This window comes from Electrophorus electricus, chromosome 13 (genome assembly GCF_041902795.1).
Source record: "Electrophorus electricus isolate QZ-2024a chromosome 13, ASM4190279v1, whole genome shotgun sequence".
Classification (NCBI taxonomy): domain Eukaryota; kingdom Metazoa; phylum Chordata; class Actinopteri; order Gymnotiformes; family Gymnotidae; genus Electrophorus; species Electrophorus electricus.
The window spans coordinates 7,640,641-7,664,601 of record NC_137509.1 but is presented as its reverse complement, the minus strand read 5'-3'; the positions used below and the strand labels follow the sequence as shown (position 1 = coordinate 7,664,601).

At 43.9% G+C, this 23,961-nt stretch overlaps 2 protein-coding genes and 1 long non-coding RNA gene across 7 annotated transcripts; 2 read left to right on the top strand and 1 right to left on the bottom strand.

The window, feature by feature from the left end:
• Positions 1-229: 229 nt before the first annotated feature.
• Positions 230-13,695, bottom strand: LOC145643466 (uncharacterized). Of its 2 annotated transcripts, none has more exons than XR_014115869.1 (5): positions 13,558-13,695; positions 11,566-11,758; positions 5,733-5,851; positions 4,896-5,071; positions 230-4,733 (listed from the first exon to the last, which is right to left on the bottom strand). It is a non-coding gene; the product is annotated as an uncharacterized LOC145643466 (long non-coding RNA). The 2 variants fall into 2 exon arrangements; XR_014115870.1 differs by lacking the exon at positions 13,558-13,695 and adding an exon at positions 12,922-13,041.
• On the top strand, positions 8,044-9,513 carry tmem256 (transmembrane protein 256). The gene is made up of 4 exons (XM_027028922.3): positions 8,044-8,229; positions 8,506-8,543; positions 8,713-8,793; positions 9,047-9,513. The coding sequence occupies exons 1-4, from the start codon at positions 8,148-8,150 to the stop codon at positions 9,188-9,190; spliced, it is 345 nt and encodes a 114-aa protein (XP_026884723.1). The 5' UTR covers positions 8,044-8,147; the 3' UTR covers positions 9,191-9,513.
• tmem102 (transmembrane protein 102) lies at positions 11,803-22,666 on the top strand. 4 transcript variants are annotated; one of them, XR_003411959.3, is made up of 4 exons: positions 11,803-12,362; positions 13,056-13,281; positions 19,735-21,722; positions 21,884-22,021. XR_003411959.3 is itself a non-coding variant. In XM_081694716.1 (3 exons), exons 2-3 carry the CDS (start codon positions 13,080-13,082, stop codon positions 21,099-21,101), a joined length of 1,569 nt encoding a protein of 522 aa, XP_081550842.1. In that variant the 5' UTR covers positions 11,803-12,362; positions 13,070-13,079; the 3' UTR covers positions 21,102-22,665. The 4 variants fall into 4 exon arrangements, 3 of the variants coding, with proteins under 3 accessions (XP_081550842.1, XP_026884722.2, XP_081550843.1); XM_081694716.1 differs by having other exon boundaries at positions 13,070-13,281; positions 19,735-22,665; XM_027028921.3 differs by having other exon boundaries at positions 19,735-22,665.
• The last annotated feature ends 1,295 nt before the right edge of the window (positions 22,667-23,961 follow it).

The window sequence follows — 23,961 nt, the reverse complement described above, 5'->3', positions numbered from 1 at the left end:
AGCTGTGGTCAATCCTCAAAAAGTGGGTGGACAAACAAAAACACAGAAACTGTGATCAACTCCAAGCACCGATTAGGCAAGAATGGGCCATCAGTCAAGATTTTGCCCAGAAGCTGATATCCAGCATGCCAAGGCGAACTGCAGTAGTTGTAAAAAAGAAGGGTCAACACTGTAAACATTAAGTCTTTGCTTAAATTGGATGTATTTGTCAATAAAAAGTAAAAAAACAAACAAACTTATAATTGTACTTCACTATACCACATAAACATCTGACAAAAGGATCTACAAAAAATGGAGTAAATTTTGTGAAAGCCAAAATTTGTGTCAGTCTCAAAACTTGGCCACAACTTGTACAACACTGCGATGGCTACCTTTGAAAAAGACAATCAGGTTTGCTGATTGGTTCCAGGCCTGCTCCTATGAGCTGTTACCTCTGATTGAGAAGAAGAGGACCAAAATGGAAACATACAAGTCCTCTCCAAATGAGAGGAACCTGCAGATACTGTGGGCTTCTTGAAGCAAAGTCCAGCAGGCTAGCAGGCTGCCAGGGGGTGTGCCAGTGACTACTAGTTTGACATCCACTAGGTCCAGCATTGCTCTAAGATCCAGCTGGCTGTCTCAACATCAGAGTCCTTTGATATACTCAGTGGGGTGAAACTGGAATGCATTCTTGCTCTGACACTGTTTGGAAACTTCTTTGCAGCCCTACTCAAGTATGCCTTTGGAAAAGCCATGGAGGATATTTATCTCTGCAAGGCCTCACCATCAGCTGGCCTCACCATCAGACTGGCCTCAACATCAGCTTGTAAAAGGTGATGGGTAAGACGTTGACTCTGACCCATCTATCAGCATTGCAGCTATGAGCTGGAAGCTGACCGTGAGTTCACAAACCCGGCTCAGTGAGCTGTCTTTCAAGAGTGAGAGTGCGTAGGAAAGGCAGCTGCAACTTTCTCTAGACTGACCAAGAGAGTATGGACCAATGGCAAGTTCATAGTGAACACCAAAGTCCAGGTATACATTGCCTATGTAAGACTTGGACCCTTTGCATGAAACTAGAACAGCAGCTCAACTCCTTTAACATGTGCAGTCTCTGGTGTAGACTCAGCTGACATCCTGCTGTCAGACGTGTGCCAGGGACTGCAGTCAGATAATGGACTCTGCAGCTATAGTCGATGCTGCACAGGCTTGTCCACTATGAAAAGCTGCCTACCTGCCATATATGCATAAACATGTACTGTACAGGTAATAGCACTGGCATAACTTTGCTTTGCAAAGTGATGTGGCCAGGGTTGTTGCACTCAGTTCAGTTACTCCTCAAATTTGGGTTCTTTTAAGAAATCAAGTCCTTTAAGAAAACACACATTTTCACTGAAAAGAAATCAGCATTGGGAGTGAAATGAAGAAATCAGCACTGCGACTGAAATGAAGAGTCTGACGAAAGGCATTATGTTTGTCAAGCCTATGTGTGTAAACAATACAAGAAGTATTAGTTTAAAATATATTTGCAGTGCAATTGCTTTGTATTTTATTTCGTTTCACGAAATGTCAGTGCTGTATTTATTACCCAAGCATCGCCTGACAAAATACAAATATAAAGGTTTTCTGATTCTGTCTTTAGGAACATAATATGTTTCATTTTAATAAATAAAACAAATGTCATTATTACAGAATAAATGAAGCGAAGACATTTAGTAGAGTAAACACTAATATTGTGTTTGAAAGTGTTTGAGTTGTGTAAAGTGAAAAGTGGTGGAGACAGTATCAGCCATTTCACAAAGTGGTGGGGACATGTTCCCAGTGTCCCCAGTATAAATTGGGCCTATGGGTAAGTGAATAAAGGCAAAAGTGAACGTGAAAGTGTGAGCGTGTGAGTGTGCACACGCTACTGGGAACAAAACCACATGTGGATGTTTTATCCATGACAGGAGGTGTGTATAAATCATGGCAGGAGAAAAATGTAGGGTTTGATTTTTCCATGAAAGAGATTCTCTCTCCATAGTGATGCACTTCTCCTTGTCCCCATGGGCCTGGAACCACGGCTGGAATACTGCACTCCTGCTGCTAGTGGGTACAGTGAGCCCTCTCACTCTCTGCCGTCCAGCTTTACATTCTGATCTATAGGCATCATATTATAGATCATTTATCATTATGCCTTTCTTCTTACCCAAAACTGAATGTTCACTTACTGACATAAGTCTTCCACTTACGTACTGCTTTAGTAAGTACATTAGATAATGGGATTATTGATAAGAAGAAGTATGAACATCCACTTACACACTCTACTTACACATTCCCACACCCATTTACACACTCCCACTCACTCAAACACTACGACACACACTGTTACACACTCCCATACTCATTCAAACACTCCCAATTAGACACTCACACACTCACTGCAACAAACACTACCACACACTACCACACACACACACACACACACACACACATATCTTTAATAATAGAACACATTTTCACAGGTAGAAATATCTCCATTTTTATGTATTTGCTTATGTGTTTTCTTTTTTATTGTTATTTTGTTTATAATTCTGAATTTGTTGAACAGCAGTTCATTAAAGTTTGTAAGGACTGTAAACAAGCATATTAGGGGAAAATAAAAAGCCAGATGAATCTCAAAAAACTAAAAAAAGACTGAACAGCCTGTAGTCATAGCTACATCTAAAACATTTCACCCTTCCAAAGGTAGCTTTTAAATAGCAAGTAATACAAGAGTTCTGAATATGAAAAAGCAGATTACATTAATGAGATTGTGTAATCCCTTATGGTGCAGATCAAAGTAGACAATCAGGTAATGAGTAATACTTAATGGAATATACTTTACATCTTACATGATCTTACAGATCACACAGCACGAATGCGTGATGCACTGGTCAAATTCATACTGCTTAATTCTTAATACCTAATGACCTCCTCCAGAGAGTGGTACTTGTTTATAACAGTGCACTATGTGCATGATGTTCTACACCCATGTGTAAACTGTTGCGTGCATGTATGCACACATGCGCACGTGTGTGTGTTTGGCAAAACGTACAACTCTTAACTCATAGTGACCCCATCTTCCAAAACAAAGTGAACCCCCCCCCCCCCCCCCCAAGGGCAGTTCATTCTTAATCCTCGTTCAATTAACCCTGCTAATAGGAGTCATTCTTTGGTTAAGAGCAATTAGAAATGTTCTTTACTATATTAGTTTGCAAGTTATAACACCTGGCTTACAAGGATGCAGTTGAACATCCTCCTAAGATCCTCACAGAGCTTTCAATCATCTCTGAAAAATCCATGCAGATTGATCTAGATGTTATGATAGAGAAAAAAAGAGGCTCCACTGGGAAGCCATTAGTCATGAGTGTAGCATTTGAAAAAGAAAAGTGAATCTTTGCTTGTTAGATGAAGCAGATGACCTCTAAGAATCAGGCACTCAAAAAAAAAAAAAATAGACAAGACGTGACTGTCTGAGAGCATCTCTCTGAGACAGCCAGCTCACGACTAACACAGAACATCACCTAGCAACCACCCAAATATTCTCCAAACCCCAGAATGAGCTGCTTAGCAATATAGCATCACCACCACACAGACCCTGTGCAACAGACTACATTGCCGTAGCAGCAGACCAAGGAACCTTCTCTCTGGAGTTCTCAGGAGGGAATCACGGCATTGATATTTTGTTTCATCACCTAAATGACTAGGGGACCAAAGACATCCCTCACACCTTATCCAGACTAAAGGATGGGTTTGCCCAGAGTTGCATCCTGGACAATAACTTCACCCGGCACATAGAGCACAGGTGAGTGACTGCAGAAAAGACTTCCCCACCTGGTAGCCTAGCAGGTGAGAGCAGGGACCCGGCCCTACATTTGCTCGCTAGAGTGTGGGTGAGCTGCGAGGGCACCACCGAATGAAATGTACCTCTCTCTCCCCAAACAGTGTCCTGAGCAGCAGAATGGAGCAGGTAGGGATGGACAGCTCAAACGGGAGCCAGTGGCTAAACCCTGGCAATTTGCATTGATCACCTTTGAAGAGGAATGCAGATGGGTTTAATGAGCTCTGCTAATTACAGCTGTGCTACTTAGCCTCCCTCTCTAGGTCTCCCTCTGCTCTCCACAACCAGAGACTGGAACATACACTGAGTGTTAGTTAGGGGGACAGAACGGACTTGACATTTAAACTGATGGGTCAGTAGGAAACATAAGGCCAGGTCTGAAATCTGGTGACATGGCATGGGGGCATGTCATGTAGTGTCTGGGTGTTTTCTCCTTGACTATAAGGGCGGTATACTACAACACAGAAATTGTAGAATAGAAGTAGAACAGCTCTACTTCCATCATTTTGAACACTGTTGCAATGCCCTACCATGATGGTCGCCAAACCTCCTGAATATCCACCACCCTTATAAAGTTAAGTTCCAACATTATTCCTTCCCATCTGGCCAAACTAACTATGGCTGGAGTGGTTCCTTGAGATACTCAAGTAAATCAATTAATAAAAATCATTGATTCTTTTAATCTATAAAACTATATCCATGATATTACTACACCCTATCATGCCTTGTGTGAAATATGTGCAAAACATCCACCAAGCCGAAAAAAGATTCAGTAGCTAAACACCATCACTCACGAAGACCAACTAGGGCAGAGTGAACTAGTCCTCAGTTCCTTACAACATGGTAAGTAGGAGAATAAGCCCATCAGCGTTCTGCAGACCTCAAGGTCTTCATTCTGAGTGAGTACGAAGTGGATAGTTCAGTTTCAAAAAGCCTTTTTTTCTATACGCCTGGATTTGCTAATTTAGTGAAATCAACTCACATGAAATAATTGCATGACTTTTACTTATTTATACCAGAATGTAAGAATTTCTGATTTTTCCCTTTCTTGACCTACTGAGGATTCTGTCCCAAGTGACAGAACATCAGATGCTCTTTGGTGAAATGGATGTTTCCTTGGAAAACCTTGTGAGAGACTGGCAGCCATGCACTGAAGTCATCCGTGCATCGGCTAGGAAGGCTTCATACCTGTTCTGTTTGTCTTGTTTGGTATACTGCAGGTCACAGATACTGCTGCTGGCACAAATATAAAAGGAAAGGAGAACTGTGAGAACGTTGCATTTAGTTTGAGCGCACTGTTATGTTATAAAACGAAGCATTCGTAAGGGAGAAGCTACAGTACACAGACCTGGTGGCTGAGGTGAAAGAACAAGGGGTGCAGAAGTATATAAGACCAGTAGAGATAGCTGCTAGGGGATTAATAGCTAAGTCTGCCATATCCTTGTTTGTGGAATTTGGTTTTAGAGGCTGTAAGCTAAGGGGAGCTATGAAGGAATTATCAGACATAACTGAAAGGGCTAGTCAGTGCCTGTGGATGAAGAGAGCACAAGCTAGTTGGGGAAATGCTTTATAAAGGTGGGATGGCTGAGGTATTTGGAGTCTCAGGTACATGGTGATTGAGCAGGTGAGTGGATTGTTGTTTCATGTCACTGACGTGTCTAGTATACTAGATCTGGATGGAAGTGGTGGCACTGAGAATGTATTGTTGGTGCCAGTGGGGCTGAGTATCGCCTTAGACACCAGGGAGGACAGTGTGGACTTATGTCTAGACAGATTTTGTCTTAGTTTGGAGATGTGTGGGTATGGGACACCAGATCTGACAAGATCTCTGTTGAGCCTTCTGAGGGTGTTGTGGGCTTAATTCAGTGAAACACTGATGAAGGAAGGTGCCTACCTGATGAACCCTGAGAAGAGTTTGCAAAGCTGTGAAGTTGAGGATTCTTTTATGAAATGAGCAGACTGGGCCCAGCATGACTCTCTCATGGTTTGCCACAGAATATCTTGCATCTTATCCTGTGTATAAAGACAGACAGACATAAGAAGATCCTCTCACTGATGTACACTCACACTTAGCACCAAAACAAACACACAGGCCAAAACAACCAAAATCAGGGAGTCATATATGGACCAATACAGCATGACCGATTGGAGAATCAGATCCAGCACTGCTTTGTATGACAGAACTGCATGTAAATAGTATGATCATGTACATCTTCTCTTGCTAATACAACAACATCATATGAAAATGTGGCTAGAGGAGCAGACTGCTTCCATTGTTATCACCCACAAGAAGCTTGTATGAATATATTTGTGAAAATTAATTCACAGTAAAGGAGAACTTGACTGACTCCAAGCACACATCCTTTTTCACCCCAGGATTGGCTTGCCCACATGCACAAATAAGGCTAACAGGCTTGTTTTTAATTAAATTGTAATTATAAAGTGTTAATTATAACAAGGGATTGAAACCTGATGCCTTTTCACCCAAGGCCAGAAACTCTCTAAGTGTGAGTTTTAAAACCATTATGAATTTACCATATAATTCTAGATCTTTTTTCAAACTTAAATATGGCAGGGCCTTTTCCTCTTTTTATAATGGTCCTAGTAAAACAGCGCCCCCCATTGGAAAATTGAAAATGTGTGGGCCCTGGAAATAAATATGAAGCCCCCATTCCCGAAACCTATGGAGAGGAATTCGTGCCAAGTTCAACTGCATTTACGACAGCCACCGTGATGTTCACTAATCTCTAACTATTTTGCTGAGAAGGGTCACATCACGGCATCTATAACATCTTAGATTTCGGTCATCTGTGATCGATTAGGAACCTGCTGTGGTGTGTATGGCCCCGTATCATTGCCCACGCCCAAAATTCGGCAGTGGGCTGCGATTGGACAGCGATTGCTTTCCATTGCTCTTGACTGAAATGCAGTAATGTGCGTTGTTTTGGTACATTCACAGCAGCAAATCGTGTAATACAATTTAGTTGTGAGCATTTCAAGGTAGTTTGCATTCAGTTTCTACAGAATTCAGCATTTCATTTCATTGAATACAAATTCACACGTAGGCTATATTTCTCTTAAGAGATCTAGCGACGTTAAATTAATTACTATCTTTTACTTATCAGTCACGTTTTCCACAGGTCTAGTGTGTGAATTTCAATCACCCATTGTGCTTTGATTATCTGGTGGATTCAAGCTGGATTGTATTCAATTCTGGTATGAATGATCGTTTATTTTATTTTAATGCAAAGTCCCGTGTATAGTTTTTCAGTAAAAAGGTGAAATGACGTGATGACAATACAACGTATAATTTGCTTTTCATTCTGGCATATATTCTGCACATTGCTATTGAAAAGCCATGTCATACGTATATTGAATTTGACGGGTTTCCACAGTCGTGATTGTATTTCGATTTGGCGCAAATTCCTTTACATACTAAGTACACAGGGAAATAAATCCCCTACGGTATTTTCATTATTTATTCTTTTTATTATACAAATAGTCCTACAATCGGTTTATTGGAATCTAATGGGACACTGAGACATCCTCTTTTATTTTGTTTAACGCTGCAAACGGCAATAACTACATTCATAACAAAAGATCGTAGCATTTTTTTTAATGAAATGGAAGTGGAAGATAATTAATCATTTATATTTTTTAAAAATCTGTTTAAGTTGACTTGGTGCTAAATTTTTGAACACCCATTTTCGTTTCGAATGTCGCTATAACTAATTGAAAGAAGACTGAACATCCTGCCTGTTGGGAAGGAACTAGTAGGTCGATCCTTATACATATATACATTTACAGACTATTTATTTAAATATTTTACTATTCATTTAAATAGTGTAAATATTATATATATATATATATATATATATATATATATATATATATATATATATATATACACACACACATACATACATACATACATACATACATATACGTACACACACACACACACTTTATATATTGGCTTCTAAGATTAAGTTTTATACAGACTATTTATTTTAAGTTTAATAGTTCTGTTGTCGTGGCGACAAAGTGGCTGGAGGACAGTTTATCTTGCCACCGTGCTTTATGGCTTGTGTTTATGTAAGTACTTGCAAATGGACTTAGTGAAGTACCGCAGCGTTCCGGTATGTACCTACGAAAACGGTCACGTGTCTTGAAACGGTAGCGTGTCGCGCCATCTTGGATCCATGTTTTCATATGTAGGCGGGTGGAGGAAGCTTTGCCGTACGGTTCGCACATGACAGCTGTTTCCGGCCCTAATATTGCCATGTTGTGCTAAGTACAGAAGCGAGCTATGCGTGCGTCGTTAGCGGTGCAAAGGTTAGCTGCTATTAGCGGCGCTTTTGCAGTCACAGCTGGTGCATATGGGGCTCACGGTAAGCATTATGCGTCCTTGTCAGAGTTTTTAGGATGTTCTCGTCCCTGCTCGCTCCGTGTCAAGCCACCATGTATTCAGGTTGAACGGCCTAGTCATCGTCAGAAGCTTGCCAAGCGTTACAGTAGCGCGGTTTTGAATAACTAGATTTTGTCCGTTCTGTTTTATTATTCGTCTGCATAAACACAGTACCACTACTTACATTGTGTTTTTTATTCCAAAGACGTTGATAATATCCTAAGCATTTGTTATAGTTTTTGGTTTTTTTTCGTATCAGGCTTCAGACTTAGTCACAGGAATGAGTATCAGAGAGAGGTATGTATGTTTGTTAAGCAATTAAATAAAGTTAAGCTGTTTTGGACATTACAGAAACAGTTCAGTCACCAGTTTCTAAAGTTGTAGGTTACTGGTTAAATTGACTAGCAAAATTACACTGGTTAATGTCTCTAATTAATTGCTCTAATAAGTTTATTTTTGTCTGCAGCTGTATAGCACAGCCAACACTTATCACTTCTACCACAGTTTGGCCCTGTTGGGAGCCTCTCAGTGCAGGAAGCCTGCTCTGGTAAGCTTCGTCACGTCTGTGGGGAAAATGTCCACATTAAAGGGAGATTATAACAGAAAGCTATTAGCTAGTTTATTTGAAGCTTAATTTAAAAAAACAATTCCTCTACAGCTGTTATAAAGCTGATCCTTACAACAAGAGAATATGATGAGATGTACGCAATGCACAAATCCCCAGTGTGTCAGACTGCAGGTACAGTATGCCATGCTGTTTGGCACATACTGCTGTTCTTACGGCTCTTTGCTATCTCTAGGCTGGTGCAGTTCTCCTGGCTGGAATAGGCTGTTTCTGTGGTCCTCTTTACCACCAGGCCCTCACAGGTGACCCCTCCTTCAGCAAACTGGCACCTGTCGGGGGCATACTCTTTATCGCTGGCTGGATCACCATGGCTCTCTGAAATTTGACCTTCTGCCTGTCTGTAGCATAGCTCATGGCTACAAAACCATCAGACTTGCTGGGATTGAGAAGAGTGATTGCTGGAGAAAGAGAATTGATGATGTGGGTGAGAGGGTGAATTGTTCGATCATGTCCGGCAGGTGATAATGAGGCTTTAGGATCACATTCCTCTTTTGACATAAATCCCCATTTTGTATTCATAGAAACATGTGGCTCAGCTGAGACTTAATATGAGCAATGAAGTGTGTGCACTTGGATGTATTGAAATGGTGTAGTTTTGCATTTTTATTTCTTGGAGAAAAATAAAGCTGTCTGAAAAGCTGATTGCCAGGTTGACCTTCTGATATTGTGAGAGAAAAGGCTTGGTGAATTACTGTTACAGGTCAATGCGGAGACATTGCAAAAACCCTTCAGGGTTTCCTCCCTCTGAGTTTGATGGCATAAATCAGTCCATTACTACCAGTCTCAATTTTGAGCTGAGTTTCAGCCCATCTGTATTCAAATGAACAGTGAAACCTATCAAGGCACTACTTCCTGGGTCTCTGACTAGGCAGAGCACTGGGTTTTGTGGACCTTTTTAAACGTTTGTTAATAAACCTCCAGTCAATTTGCAAAGGCAGCCTCATAAGCTGACTTCATAGAGGGGAGACACTCCTATAGGCACTGCATGTTCCAGTAAAGTCTGATCAGCTCTCATAAAACCCTTACTAACTAACTATAAAATTGCCCTGCAAATTGGGGTCAAGTAATCAAAACCACGTCAGTCTCCACTGCATGAGACCTAGGGGTGAGCACACACTACCATGCATGAATAGGGCCTCTGTCCTGAAAATGGGGCTAAACAGTGTAGAGCTACATGATATAATGACTTTAAATGTCACTGACCCATTTAATTGGGTCTAATTTGCAACTGGGTCCTCCTAAGTGAGTGGATGTGTCAGGGTGGGGGAATGTTCTAGAGCTTGTGCACAGAGGCTGTTTTGATAAGTTTGTAATTTTTAGTTTTTTTTTTTTCCTTTCTTTCTTCATGCATGTTTTTCCCTCTGCACTGACATTTCAGCAGTCATGGGAATTCAACCAGCCGCTCATTACCGAAGTTGGATCTGCGTCTCCTTGTTAAAATCCATAAGAGTGTAACATGCCGCTCTGCTTCAGGAGGCCATGTTAAGTGTCTCTTCTGTCTTCTCCATCTCGCGACACTCTCCATTCGGAAGGGATCAAACTTCACAAATCATTGATGCCTGACATCACCATGAATTCAGTCACTCTGTTATGTTCTGATGGCACTCAGATTACCTGTGTGTGCTAGAGCTAAGATCCAGGACATGGAGCAGAAAGTAATCGGTCTGATGGTGAAGAAGCTTAAAGCAATGTCACTAGTAGTATGTAATGTACAATGTAGTCTAAATTAGTAAGCAGGGACTGGTAGAGTGTAAATAATCGTGTTTCACCTGAGTTTGACGTTTTTGTCTTTCACATTCTCACCATACTGGTGTTTTTGGATACCGACCATGTTTGGATTCCAGTTGATTTTCTGGTTATGATCAAAATTTCTGTCACTATGTGTGTTCAATCCTAACACTCCACCCCCCTCAGGACAGCTTAGAGACACAGTCTGAGTGTGTAGGAGGATGTACTCTTCCCTCTAAATTGGATGTTTGGCCCACACACTGATGTGATTATCCAAAGCCCTTACACACATACAGACACGTGTGTGCGCGCACACACACAGACACACATACACACACACAGTGTAATGTGTTAAGAGCAAAGTGAAAGTGATCTCTCTTCCTCTGAAGCATCAATCAAAATGGTGTAGCACATAATGCTTAGTGGAATCTTAGAACAGGGCACTTCAACCGTGCAGCTCCCTGTCATGCTGTCTTCCAAAGGTAACTCCTAGAGTGTACTTTTATGGTTTGCCATAAATGCCATAAACCTTCCTCAAACTAAATGGTATTTGAAATTGTCATTTAAGATTTTCTGGCTCATCAATCCAACTATTTAACTTCATTTGTGCTTTCAGTTGGCTGGATGTAATAAACCAGACACATTACAGAAGTCTCAAAGGGAAAGAAAGTGGGAGTCTCCTATTGCACAGAACTACCCCACATTAAGAATTTAGTTAAAGCTCAGAAAGTTATATTTGAATTTCACTGATGGCTCCAAACAGCTGTTCAAATTTTATAGGATGATGCCGAGGTGAATGCTTACAGTATATGATGATACTGCTGCACTCTTCGTCACGAGCAAGAACACACGCCAAGAACAACTCCATGTACTTAACATGCACCAAAGCATGTCTTAAAAGAGACTCTTGCTCAGATATATGATGCTGTATTATAAGATGGCAACTGTTAAGAGGAAGTTACTCACCGGAGCACTCAGGAACCAAAAACTTCTAGCTCTGTCTGGCCTTCCCTCTACAGCACCAATTATCTGCACTGCCAGTCTCTCGAAAGCCTCTTCAAAAGGGAGGCATTTCAAGGTGACGCCTCAGTGGAGGGGGCTGGGATGGGAAGCAGGGGACGCAGCAGCAGTTTTCGAAGATCTTTTGATCATGTTTCGCCTGAATAAAGTGAGAGAAGAGGGGAGGAAGAGTTTAAAAGCTGTCAGGGGGCTCTTGAGAGGTGCGTGAGAGTCACTGTCTTTCAAATGCCTCTTGCTTGTTTATATGCTGGAATATGAGGATGCAACACATACTCGCGAGGTGTAGAAAGGCTGTATAATAGTAATAGCTCCACTAAAATATGATTGTGATGAGTTCCATTATTATTCCAAAGTGTTGGTCAAAGTCCAAGGGAAAAGTAACGGTTCATTTATGATTGTCCTAAACAGGTCTTTAAGATAAATTACATCACAAATTGTGAGTCACTTTCCTAAACCCTTAATTAACACATGACCGTGAAGACACCAGGAGTGTGCGAAGTTTGATCCCGTAAAAATACTACTAATCCCAAGATTCCAAGAGCTAGCCCGTGATTTCCGGGGATAGTGTTGCCAAGGGGGAGGCGTGTGCCAGGAACTATTTGGAAATGACGGGAGTCGATATCGGATTCCAAATCAAATATCAAAACCAAGACACTGGGACGAAAAGCACAGATCTTCAAGACAGCGAATTAGGGTGTGTGTAAATGATGAGAGGGTTCTACACATCGACTATTTAAAACATTGTAAGTGTTTGTGTTCTTATCTTAATGCACTTGTCCCCACCTGCTTGGCTAGTGAGCCAGCTAATCTGATATGTTTGACCAAAGCTATGGAATGTGGATTTTCCTGCAGGGACTCAGCTAGTTAGCCAAAATAGCTACTCTTATGTGCTACACTATAAACCGCTTCCCTTGCCACGGGTTACTGCACAAATATCAGTGCAGATATATTTCGCATTTAGTGGATTAGCTAATTTCGGTAATGAGCTATCTGAAACGATGAACAGCAAGCATTTGGCTAGTTATTTGGACATTAGCTAGGTAGCCACACTGCTAGCGTTAGCTAGGTAGTTATCTAATGTGCCCATTCTGACATGTCGCCAGCTAGCGAGTTAGTTACTTCCATAACCTCACATAACCCGGTACAGCGTGCTTCAGTAACCTGTATTTACGAAGGCTATTAACGTAGCTCTGATACTCTGGCAGTTGGCGATACTGTAACGTTAGTAGCTAGCGTATATGTCAAAAGCTTTAAATTAAATCCTAGTTGGGTAGCTATTATATAATCTCCACATCACAGTACCTGTTTGGACCCCTTTTGCCATTGTTTTGTGAATATGATGTAAACCAACTAAACAAACAGTCTATTGTCGTGAGAAGAGAACTTGTAAGAACACGTATTGCTCCATGTCATTAAAAAAGTACTACTCCTCAAAGTTCTCCCCTCTCAGGTAATGCTCAATGGAGACGCTCATGAGCGCGGTGTCTCCTCGCCCCGCCGCCCCGGCGAAGCGCGCAACAGAGGTGGACTTCCGTTCCGGCAGCCCGCTGGAGCAGCTGTCGGTCCAGGTGCAGGAGCTCGTCCAGCTGGAACAGGGCGAATTCGGGGACCAGACTGCGCTCGAAGTGCACACCGCCAAAGACTTCATTTTCAACATGCTTGGTAAGAATAATAGGCCAGTTTTGTTATTTATTTAATAAACAAACCGTTTAAAGGTTAGCCTACCATTTCAGAAACTTTAACATGAGCTACCTACATAACTTGCCTATATGATTTTGGACTTATTTGAAATATATTTACATCTTTAATGGACATATTCCATAACTATCAATAATTAAACTAAGATATAAGCACACTAGACATAACTCAGGCATTTCTGCTGATGCTTTTAATGTCAAATTGATGAAATGTTCAACACAATTTGGTGGTTTCTCCTACCTCGCTTAGTTGAACCTGTTTGGCCAATAGGTGGCAATGTTACCATGCCATCTCTGTTTCTGTCCTACAGCATTAACAGCCGGTTCCAGTCTGGCTCAGCACCCTGTTTTTTTTCTATCTCTTTTACATCACTTCTTGTTGGATCTCTCTCTTCTGCCCATATATTAGCCTACAAGAACTGCGCACACATCCTGTTTCCTTCTCCTGTGCTGTGACTCTGAGCAGGAGACAGATTTCTTCATTGTTCTCCTGAAATAGCATAACAGCAGCTTCACATAATCTTCTTAAAAACTGGATTAGTTAATAGAAAGCCTACATGCACCTGTTGCTGTGTGCCTCTGTTTGCCTCGTTCCTTTTCCCTGTTCATTTTTACCATGTACTTAAGGTGTTTGTCTCTGTCGACACAAGTTCACAACCCAGTGACCTTCAGACGGTTTCCCTCTGCCCATCTCTCCCTCTCAGCTACCCCTGCTCCATTTATTACCCCCCCCCCCCCCCCCACCGTGCTTTTGGTGATTGGCGTCCAGAAGCCTTTAAGTGGTGATTCTTCTGATAGAGCATGGTAGCTCTCCCTCATCCTGTCTCTTTCCCTCTCTCTCTTGCCCTGTCTCTGTTCCTGATGATCAAAAGAGTCAATGGTGAGCTGTGTTTGAATAGAGTCTTTTGAATTAATATTAACAAAGGTGTTGAGGCTAAGTCTTAACTTAACAGTACTAATTATTTCCTCTAATTGCCTTGCTCTCAGGGTGCGTGCTTGGAAAAGATAAAACTTACTTAAATTCTTTTTTTGGGGGGGGGGCGGCATTACAGGTAGGCTCAGAAAGGCCCACCTCAGTGTTTTCCTATAAACATAAGCACAAAGCTTAAATCTGTAGTCCTGTGTTTATTGAGCTCTAGTTCTAAAAACATGCTAAAAAGAATCATAGAAATCCTCGGTCTAATCAAAGTGGCTCGTCGCAAGCTGTACAGCGCTTCCCTGTTTCACAGTGCCGTGGCTGGTGAACCTAAGCATAGATCAGTAGATGCTCACCGTGCTTTCCCCTGAACGTACATTTCACCCTTCGCCCTCTCTTCCAACAAGAACTCGTTATTATGCATGAGTAGCATTGTAGCCATCTTAAAGTCTCAGTGGAGTATGAGAGGAAACGTGCCAGTAAGATTTATTAACGAGCAGAAACACTGAAGGGCATGAGCTGCTCACTGAATGAGTGGTGACTAACTCAGGAAACGAGCAAAGCAGAATCATTACGTTAATGCCTGCAGTATAGTGTCTTGTACAATACACAGCCTGAAGTGTGTGGAAACCCCTCTTATTAATTGAGTTCAGATGTTTCCGCCATACCAATAGCTGATGGTTGTCTAAAATCCAAGCGCATAGTCTTGCAGTCGCCATAGACAAACATTGGCAGTAGAATGGATTGTAATGGAGAGCTTACTGACTCTAAACCTGGCACTCTCCTAGGATGCTGTAAGTCCATGAAATGCATGCACAGCCAGATCTACGTAGGTCAACTGTAAGCTGTTATTGTGAAATGGAAGCGTCTAGAGCACAACAGCTCAGTCATGAAGTTGTGGACCACTTACCAAGCTGCTGGGTGCTGAAGTGTAAACATTACTGTACAAATACTGTGTTGCATCACTCGCTGGCTGGCTGGCTGGCTGGCTGGCTGTGGAAGCAACATGAGCACAAAGATTCATGAGGGCTTTGTGTCCAGAGCTGAGCAACTGCATGCAAGTCTAAGCTTGCTATCCATAATGGACTCTGGAGCCAAAGTGTGTGCTCTGGCGTGATGTATCTGGCATCTGGCTGACTCTGGCTGCATCTGGCTGTTTGGCAGCTACTAGCAGAATGGTACCTACTGCAATGCATACTGTTAACTGTAAAGTTTGGTGGAAGGACAATGGTCTGTTTGTTTGTTTGTTTTTGGTTCCAGGGTTTGGGTCCCTTAGTTAAAGTGAAGAATAATGTTAATGCTACTGCATACAGACATTTTAGACAATTATATACTTCCGATTTTGTGGAGAGAGTTTGGGGAAGGCTCTTTTCTGTTCTAGCATGACTGTTCCCCTGTGCACAAGACGATGTAAATAAAACATACGGTTTGGTGTGGAGGAACTCTAGTGGCCTGCACAGAGCCCTGACCTCAAGCCTACAAAAGTCTTTTGGGTTGAATTGGAATGTGGCTTGCAAGCCAGGCCCTCTCATCCATATACATTTGGCCATATAGTGTGCATTTACATTTTCATCTTTTGGCAGTTGCTTTTATCAAGAATCTTATCCAAAGCAACTTGCATATTTATGAGCGTGACAGTATGTGTTCCTTCCTGAGGATCCTTGACCTGGTGGTGGTGGTGGTGGTGTTAGATGTCCCGATCCCATCTTAAAGATCGTATTGTTGCAGATCAAGGCATTTTTTAAACTGGTCGATATCGGCTTTATTGAGCACGAACCCAAGCCCGCTCCTTTGTTTGCGCTCATACGGGTGTGGTAAACGGAGAACAGGCCGCGCCTAAACTGTCTGCAGTGTGGGGATACTTTAAAATGGAGAATAAAACAAGTGCAACAGATGTTTGGTCACTTCTGCAATGCAAGCATTTCGCAAGGCAGTAGTAACAGATCTATGGACAATACTACCAATTTGATACGCCACCAAAAAGTAAACACTCGGCGGAATACAGTGAGTTTAGTCAGGTTAGCCAGGCAAAGGCTGCACCGAAGTAACACACACTAGAGCAAACATTTTTAAAGAGGGGATTTTTTTGGTAGAAAATGCGGGTTTTCGTCACCTTTTGGAGCCACGCTACGTCCTACCCTCTCGACACGGCTCTAGCGAAGCTTTACGACAAGGTCCGCGAACACATACGAGGTCTTTTAGCAGATGTGACTGCCGTGGGCTTTCCCACAGATATTTGGGCTTCTGATGTTTAACCGAGGTCTTTACGTGGTCTCGCGGCTCACTGGATCGACTCCACGCGCGGAAGTTCCGCGAGCCTCGCACAGCAGAGCGTGTAAAACGAGCCCGCGAGGAGATGTTGAACACTTGGGAAGCGGACGAGCAACGGGTCCGTGTCGTTATTTGGCACAATGCGAGAAATATGAAAAAGCAGTGCACTATTGTCAAGCATATGCATTGGATTGATTTTAATAACTAATGTACTTGAAGTACAAGTGGACTGAGACTCAATATCGGAAGATACTCAACATTAAATTACTCTGATCGGATCCGGACGTCCCTAATATAACTACTTAGAATCTCACGGTGTTTATATGTGAAGTAAACTTTAAACGCATACATGCCCTGCAATCTGTGGCCTAATTACAAGAAATATGTGGAACTGGAACTTAATATTTGTTTATACTACGTTTGAATGTTGTATGGTCTGATATGCTGTGTGTTGTGATAGTTATGGTAGAAACTTGGCTTTGCTAGTGGTAAAATCCAGTTGAGTGGGCTGAGTGGATTATGAGGCCTTTGAGGTCTAACACCCATAAATGTATTATGTCTTTGCATTTTGGCAGTAGGAGAAATCTGATGCGCACTCCGGACCTGAGTGAATACCCTAAACAAATCATTACTGCTCTGTGGCTTTGTGGCATCTAGTACTGCACACATGAGCCACATTTGCAGTTTATAAATAGATTCCCATCAAAACATTAAAGAAGTGCAAGCCATTAACTGGTAATTAAGACCCACTCTCAGGAGACTCACTCTTGCTCTGTAGGCCTGGCAGTTCCCATGTTCTTTCCTGCAGATTTTATATGGACAATCCAAATTGGGTTGGTCGTGACATCAGTCACTGACACTTGGTCACCTCCACAGAACAGCTTTACCTTGGTATGGCACAAACCCCATGTTTACTTGCGCGTTTTCTAAACCCAGCAAAGTGCTCCATTCATATCATGGGCATTTTAGCCACTTAGCATTGTTTAACTGTGTCCCATATCACTTCATGTAATCAAGTTGAATGAGTTTAGTTAAAGAACAGAATCATGAATGAATGTCGGTTGAGAAGCAGATATAAACTGATCTCCAGAGTTGGTTTCCGTTCTACAGCGGACTGTATTTGCATGATTGAAGCCCACAGTGTCATGTATCTGAGCAGCATATGGCCGTCCATATGGCACATGTGGCAGTCGCTGTGCAGATGTGTTCCTACACAAACGTGCTTTTACATGTGATGCGGCGTGCATTTAAAATGTTGCCCAAGAGTGTATACACTCTGCCAAAGCTGGATTTTCACCATGCCACCGTTCCACTGTGTCTCTTTGGAAGGTTCAGGCACGATTGGCCAGACAGACCGACGTCAGAAGGCGGAGAAAAGGCTTCTCCATCCCAGACTTGAGAATGACGGCTGTTCAGCATGCATGGTCTTAATCAGTAAATACGTAGTTTCATAAGGCTATTTGTTGATTTATGGTGATTAATCTTCCTTTCTTAAAACCAAAGATATATTAAAAAGGTGGCGTGTCTTTCTGAGCAAGCTGTGTTAAGCTATTAATTTCTCTCCATATGTCTTGACTGCTGGCTCTCTCTGACACATTCTTACTGTCCCCTTTTAAATGTCCCTATCTAAATGCAAAGGCTTCCAGGAGCCTCCTGAGTGTTGCGTCACATTGCTCTTGTGTTTTTGCCCTTCCCATTCATGTACTGAGGTGATGTATCCTAACCAAGAACCAGTTATGCTTTGTGTCTTATTGGAGAGAAGTGTGTCGAGCCAGAGTTAATTCGCAGTCTTGTTGCAGCAGTGCTGTGTAGGTGGTGTCGGTCATACTGATGTGGGGGGATTGTGGCTGGGTGGCTGTATTTTGTTTGTGTAGGAGAACGCGCAGCACGCTCGGCATCTCCTCACAAAGCTGAGCGTTGACAGGAGTTAGATGAAAGAGTTGGGTGGGACCACCAAAAGCTCTATCTTCCACTCCAGTACCTCTACCAGGCTCAGAAGTGGAAGTGGAGGGACAGGACTGCCCCAGTGCCCTGTGGCTTTTCTCTGTGTGGGAAGTCATCACACACTGAGATAAGAGGCTTGCTTGACCTCTTCTTCCCATCTGACCCAATTTATCATTCTCGGATAAAACACAGCAAACCTGAATAAAGGCCTTGTCGCTTCGCTGCCGTGTGTGTGTGTTTGTGTTATATACTTTCTCTTTGCACAGTTTATATCCTTTCCCCTCCTTTTATCCTTTGCTTTCCACCTTTTAAAAGTGCTTGACAAGTCTACCCATTTCTCCCAGATTGGTGTGTTTGCCTGCAGTGTCTCAACTACAAAAGCCACACATTCACACTTCAGGTTTCAACACATTCTACAGGCTTGACAGGTGCACACACACTAAATATATGATTCGATAAGCATGCTGCAGCCTATGTGTAACTTGTGTTGCTACCACAGAGTAGAGGACCAGGCAAAAGCAGTACTTTCAGTTCACAAGCAGTACAGCAGCTGAAATGGCCGAACATGGGCAGAACTGTGCGGAAGACTGGGAAGGATGGCTGGGCCCCCCTTTCGCTTGTCTCCTAAATGACACGTGAGCCACTTTTCTGTATGGGTGATTAGAGGCTGGAGATATGGCCATAAATAGCATTTTTATTTTTCTTTCTTTTTTTTTTTTCTAAAGGCTTTGCATTAAGTGCTTGTTTGCTCTTCAGTTGTTCTATACATGTTCCTATACGGTCAGTCTCTTCTCATACACACACACACACACACACACACACACACACCCACCCACTGTTCCTCACTCCCTCTTCAATACACGATCACGTGTAGGAGGAGTTAGACAGCCACCCGGAGCGGGTGGCCAATGGTTCGGACGCTGGCTTGCTTATGATTTTGCGCATTCAACGACGTGATCAGGCTGAAACTGCAGGATGTTGCTCAGGGTCTGTTGGGAGCACAGCCAGTCTCACCTGTGCACACTGCATTCTGTTTTCATACAGAGACTCTATAGCTTTGGGCCAGTGTTCAGACCTTAAAATGACTTTCACTTTTCCAAAGTTTAGAAACCGTATAGCTCAGTGAAACATTGCCTCAGGTCAGGGAAAGCTGACATTTAAAACAAAAGTGTCTAAGCTGAATGGATTCGAAGCCAGTGGTGATGTCGTTGAACGCCGTTTACTGGGCTTCCGTAAAAGACATGGGTGCATGTCATTTTCTGACTCGGTGAATATGTCCTTCCGCAGGCCTGGTCCAGAAGGTGGACAAGCGGCTGCCAGTCGCGAATGAGTACCTGCTGTTGTCAGGCGGCGCCCGGGAGGGCGTCGTGGACCTGAACCCTGAGGACCTGGGCGACTACGCTCGGGGTGTGGATTTCGACCTTGACTTCACTCTGCTGGTGCCTGCCCTCAAGCTGCATGACCGCAACCAGCCCGTGACCCTGGACATGCGCCAGTCTCCACCGTGTCACTCCTGGCTCAGTCTGCGTCTGTGCGACCCCACCATGCTCGCCCGCTGGGCCATCTGCTGCGAGGACGAGGTCGGTGGGAGGCAGGGAGAAGACAAGGATGAGGATGAAGAGGGCAGTTCTGTGCTTGGGGCGATCCCGCCGTCCCTGCATGCCTCGCAGTCCTTGGACGGATGCTACTTCTCGCCACTGCTTGTTGCGGATTGGTTCTGGAACGTGGTGGGCGTGGCCGTGGAGGAGCTCCGGCGGAACCCCCAGAGGGGAATCCCCGTTCCGGATCGCGTGGAGCGCAACGGCCCCTTGACCACACTGATCCTCAAGGCGGGCACCAGTCGCGTGCTCTACGACCTCCTGCCCGTGGTGTCGTTCCGCGGCTGGCCGGCGGTCGCGCAGAGCTGGCTCACCACCAACCATTTCTGGGATGGGAAGATCACCGAGGAGGAAGCTATCAGCGGCTTCTACCTGCTGCCGTGCTGCTCGCTGGCAGCCGGCGTTCCATCCAGACCCGACCGCGAGTGGAGGCTGGCCTTTTCCCGGAGCGAGGTCCAGCTGAAGAAATGCGTCCCCTACCCTATGGCCGCTGCCTTCCAGGCTGCCAGGGCCGTGCTGTCCAGGCTGCTTGCGCGGCCGCGGAGCAGCCTGAGCCTCTACCACCTCCGCACGCTTCTCTTCTGGGCCTGCGATCGCCTGCCTGCAGCCTACGTGAGCTGCCCCGACCAGGAGATGCCCGCCCGCCTGTTCCTGGGCCTCCTGGATGAGCTGGCACACTCCGCGCTGGGGAAAAACTGCCCCAACTACTTCCTCCCTCAGTGCAACATGCTGGAGCACCTCACCGACGGTGCTGCCCTGCTGGTGGCCCGAAAGCTGGCGCACCTGCGCTCGGACCCGGCCGAACACCTGCGGGTGGCTCTGGAGCAGGCGCGGCAGGCGTGCGAGCTGAAACAAAAAGCGGCTGGGGCGAGTAACGGGCACGGGGCATGGTCACCTGGCAGCGCCCCCTCCGGGGCTGCCTCGCCCCAGGACGAGCGGCTAGCCCAGAGGCTGCAGCAGCTGGTCACAGAAAACCCCGGCAAGTCCATCTCCGTCTTCCTCAACCCTGACGACGTCACGAGGCCACACTTCCGCATCGACGACAAGTTCTACTAGGAGGGTGGAGCCACGCCATAAACACTACACAGAGCCATGCCTTCTCTTCCTTCTTTAGCCACAGAGCTAATGCTTACGCTAACCTTTTAAAAGCTGAGAGTACGCGTGCACACACACACACACACACACACACACACACACACACACACACACACACACTCCTCCGCTGAGCTGAAGTGTCAGACTGAATAACCCTGCAAGCTGGGTGCGATTGGTGATGTCTTTTTGCCAGCGCTACAATCTGTAAGACAGCTCTGCAAAATATGATTAAAGCTGCTACTGCAGAGACCATCTGAGCCCCATCAGGCCCCTCTGTCAGCTCCATGGCTCTGCTACCAAAAGGAAAAAGATTAATCATCATAAATCGCCAAACGGAGGGAGAGGCGAGCAGCTGGGAGACATTGGAGCTGCGTTTGGGGCTGGAATGCTGATGGCTGGTGGACGGTCTGGACGTGTGTTGCTTTGAGACCTTACAAAGTCCTGCAACTTGCAGTGGGTCATGACAGCTTGACTTATCCAGTGCACCAATGCTGTAATTAAGACGTTTTAATCTTGCTATCTACAGTCGAGACAGTTTTCTATTGTCCTTCATGAGCAAGTGAAGGGGTGATCTGAAACAAGGTACATCTGGTGAAAATGAATGTGTTGTTCGTTGGTTTTTGCCCCCCCCCCCTTGTTTTTTAGAAGTATGTTTAGGGACTTGAACAGTAAATGGCTTTCCGTTTACTCCTGTACTACTTTCACTTCTTCTTCTTCTTCCTCTTCTTCCTCCTCTTTCTCAGGTACTTTTTGTTGTTGTTTTGTACTGCTCTGTGAAGATGAAGGCCTTTCCAGCATGTACGGCATTGCCTGTGTGCCTCCCGCGCTCCTGTCAGCCCACAGCACTGAAGAGGCCGCGAGGGCTGGATGCTAAATGTTGAGAGGCGAGCGAGGGGAGTCTGTGGCGCCTCTCCCGCCGGGCTGGGCCTTTCTCTCTCTCCTGCACTATCCAGCCGAGACCGGACCAGACCGAGGCCTGAAGCTCTTAACCGCTAAAACCTCAGTTCTGTTTCTCCCAGCCGTGATGGGGTCTGCCGCACGTTTACTCGTGGTCCAACCGTTTCCAATCGGACCAAACTACCTGCGCTGGGATGGAGCTTCATGCCACAATGCTGTCTTTATCAGGATCCTGCTAACGTGAGTGAGGTTGACCTAGGCAGATGGCGCTCGATGACCCTGTGATGTCTGCATGTGTAGATATGGTTAAGGAAGTACTTGGCAGACTTGAAGTCTTGTATTTTGTTTGATTCCGCTATTCTGGTGTGTGTTTGGGGGGGAAGAAAAGAGAACAAAATAAGAAGAAAGGAAAATTTTTTATATATATATAATAAAATGTACCTACATGCACAATATATATATGTATATACACACACACACACACACACACACGTGTGTGTGTGTGTGTGTGTGTGTGTGTGTGTGTGTATAATATTTATTTATACATATATATACACATATATACACACATATATATATATACACATATACACACACACATATATACATATATACACACATATATATATATATATATATATATATATATATATATATATATATATATATGTGATATGTGTGTGTGTGTGTGTGTGTGTGTGTGTGTGTGTGTGTGTATCTATATAAAAAATATATACACACACAAATGTTTTCAGAAATTGTGTGCGTGTTGTAAGATCTTGTTTTGCTCCTGGAGTTTTGCACCAGTAGCTGTGGAATAGATGGATGGAGGGATGGATGGAGGGATGGAGTGAGAACCACCAATAATATCTACTGTCAGATTAACCAGAACGGATGGAACTCCTGGGAGCCCAGACAGCTGCTGCTCTCTCTCTTCCTCCTTCTCTCTCTCTCTCTCTATCATTCCTCTCTGCCTCCTTCTTCTCTCCAACTTATCCTCTTTCTCTGTTTTATTCCTCCCTCTCTCTGCCCTCTAGTGAATTTTACACTCCACCTCCCTGAAATGACTCATTCTCTAAAAGGCGAGTCCTGAATTAGGCTTGTCCAGTACATTTTTACATTGTTTTCTCCTGTCTGCTGAGTGATGGATTTGGCAGGTAGATGTGGGGTACTGTTAAATACACAGAAGATGTAGAACCCAGCTGTGGGTGCGTGGTACCATCGCACACTAGGGCTCTTAACAAGCACATTAAGGAACCGAAGCCAAAGAGCGTGAGATCTTGTGTCCGAGTGGTCTCCTGGTTGGAGAGCTCAGAATGTAATGAATCGTTTGCTAATGTAGACTTGACACTGGGTACTTTTTTTAAAATGGTCTGTTAATTGGGCTTGAATAACATAAAACGCTGGAATCAGACCATTATCATGTGTGTACTCTTCTTTAATTATGACCAGTGCACAGGACAATGTCTGCTATTAGGTGACCAATCATCCTATGCAATTTCACCTTAACCATGAGGAGCACGTCTGTTTGTCGGCTCCAGCCCAACCCACGAGCATTTCAAAATGATTTTGCTGGCAAAAATTGATGACTTTCTGCCTCAGGGGAAAACAGAATTTTCAAATGGCCAAATTTTAGATGTGATAACTTTATAAGACCAAAGCATAGACATTACTCTGCCATCTATTTTGTGTTGCAGTCTTTAAAAACTGTATTATGCTATCACGCTTAGACAGGCCGACCCCTAGGCGGTTATTAAAGTGACGGTACTGTTCTGTAGTTGCAGTGCAGTTGAATGAAGAATGTTAATGAATGTACACCTCTGAAAACCCTTTACCTCTCAAATTAAGTTTTCATCTGAATGAACCCAGAATCCAAAACAAACTAAATGAAATCGTGCAGCATCATGGAAAGGATTATATATTT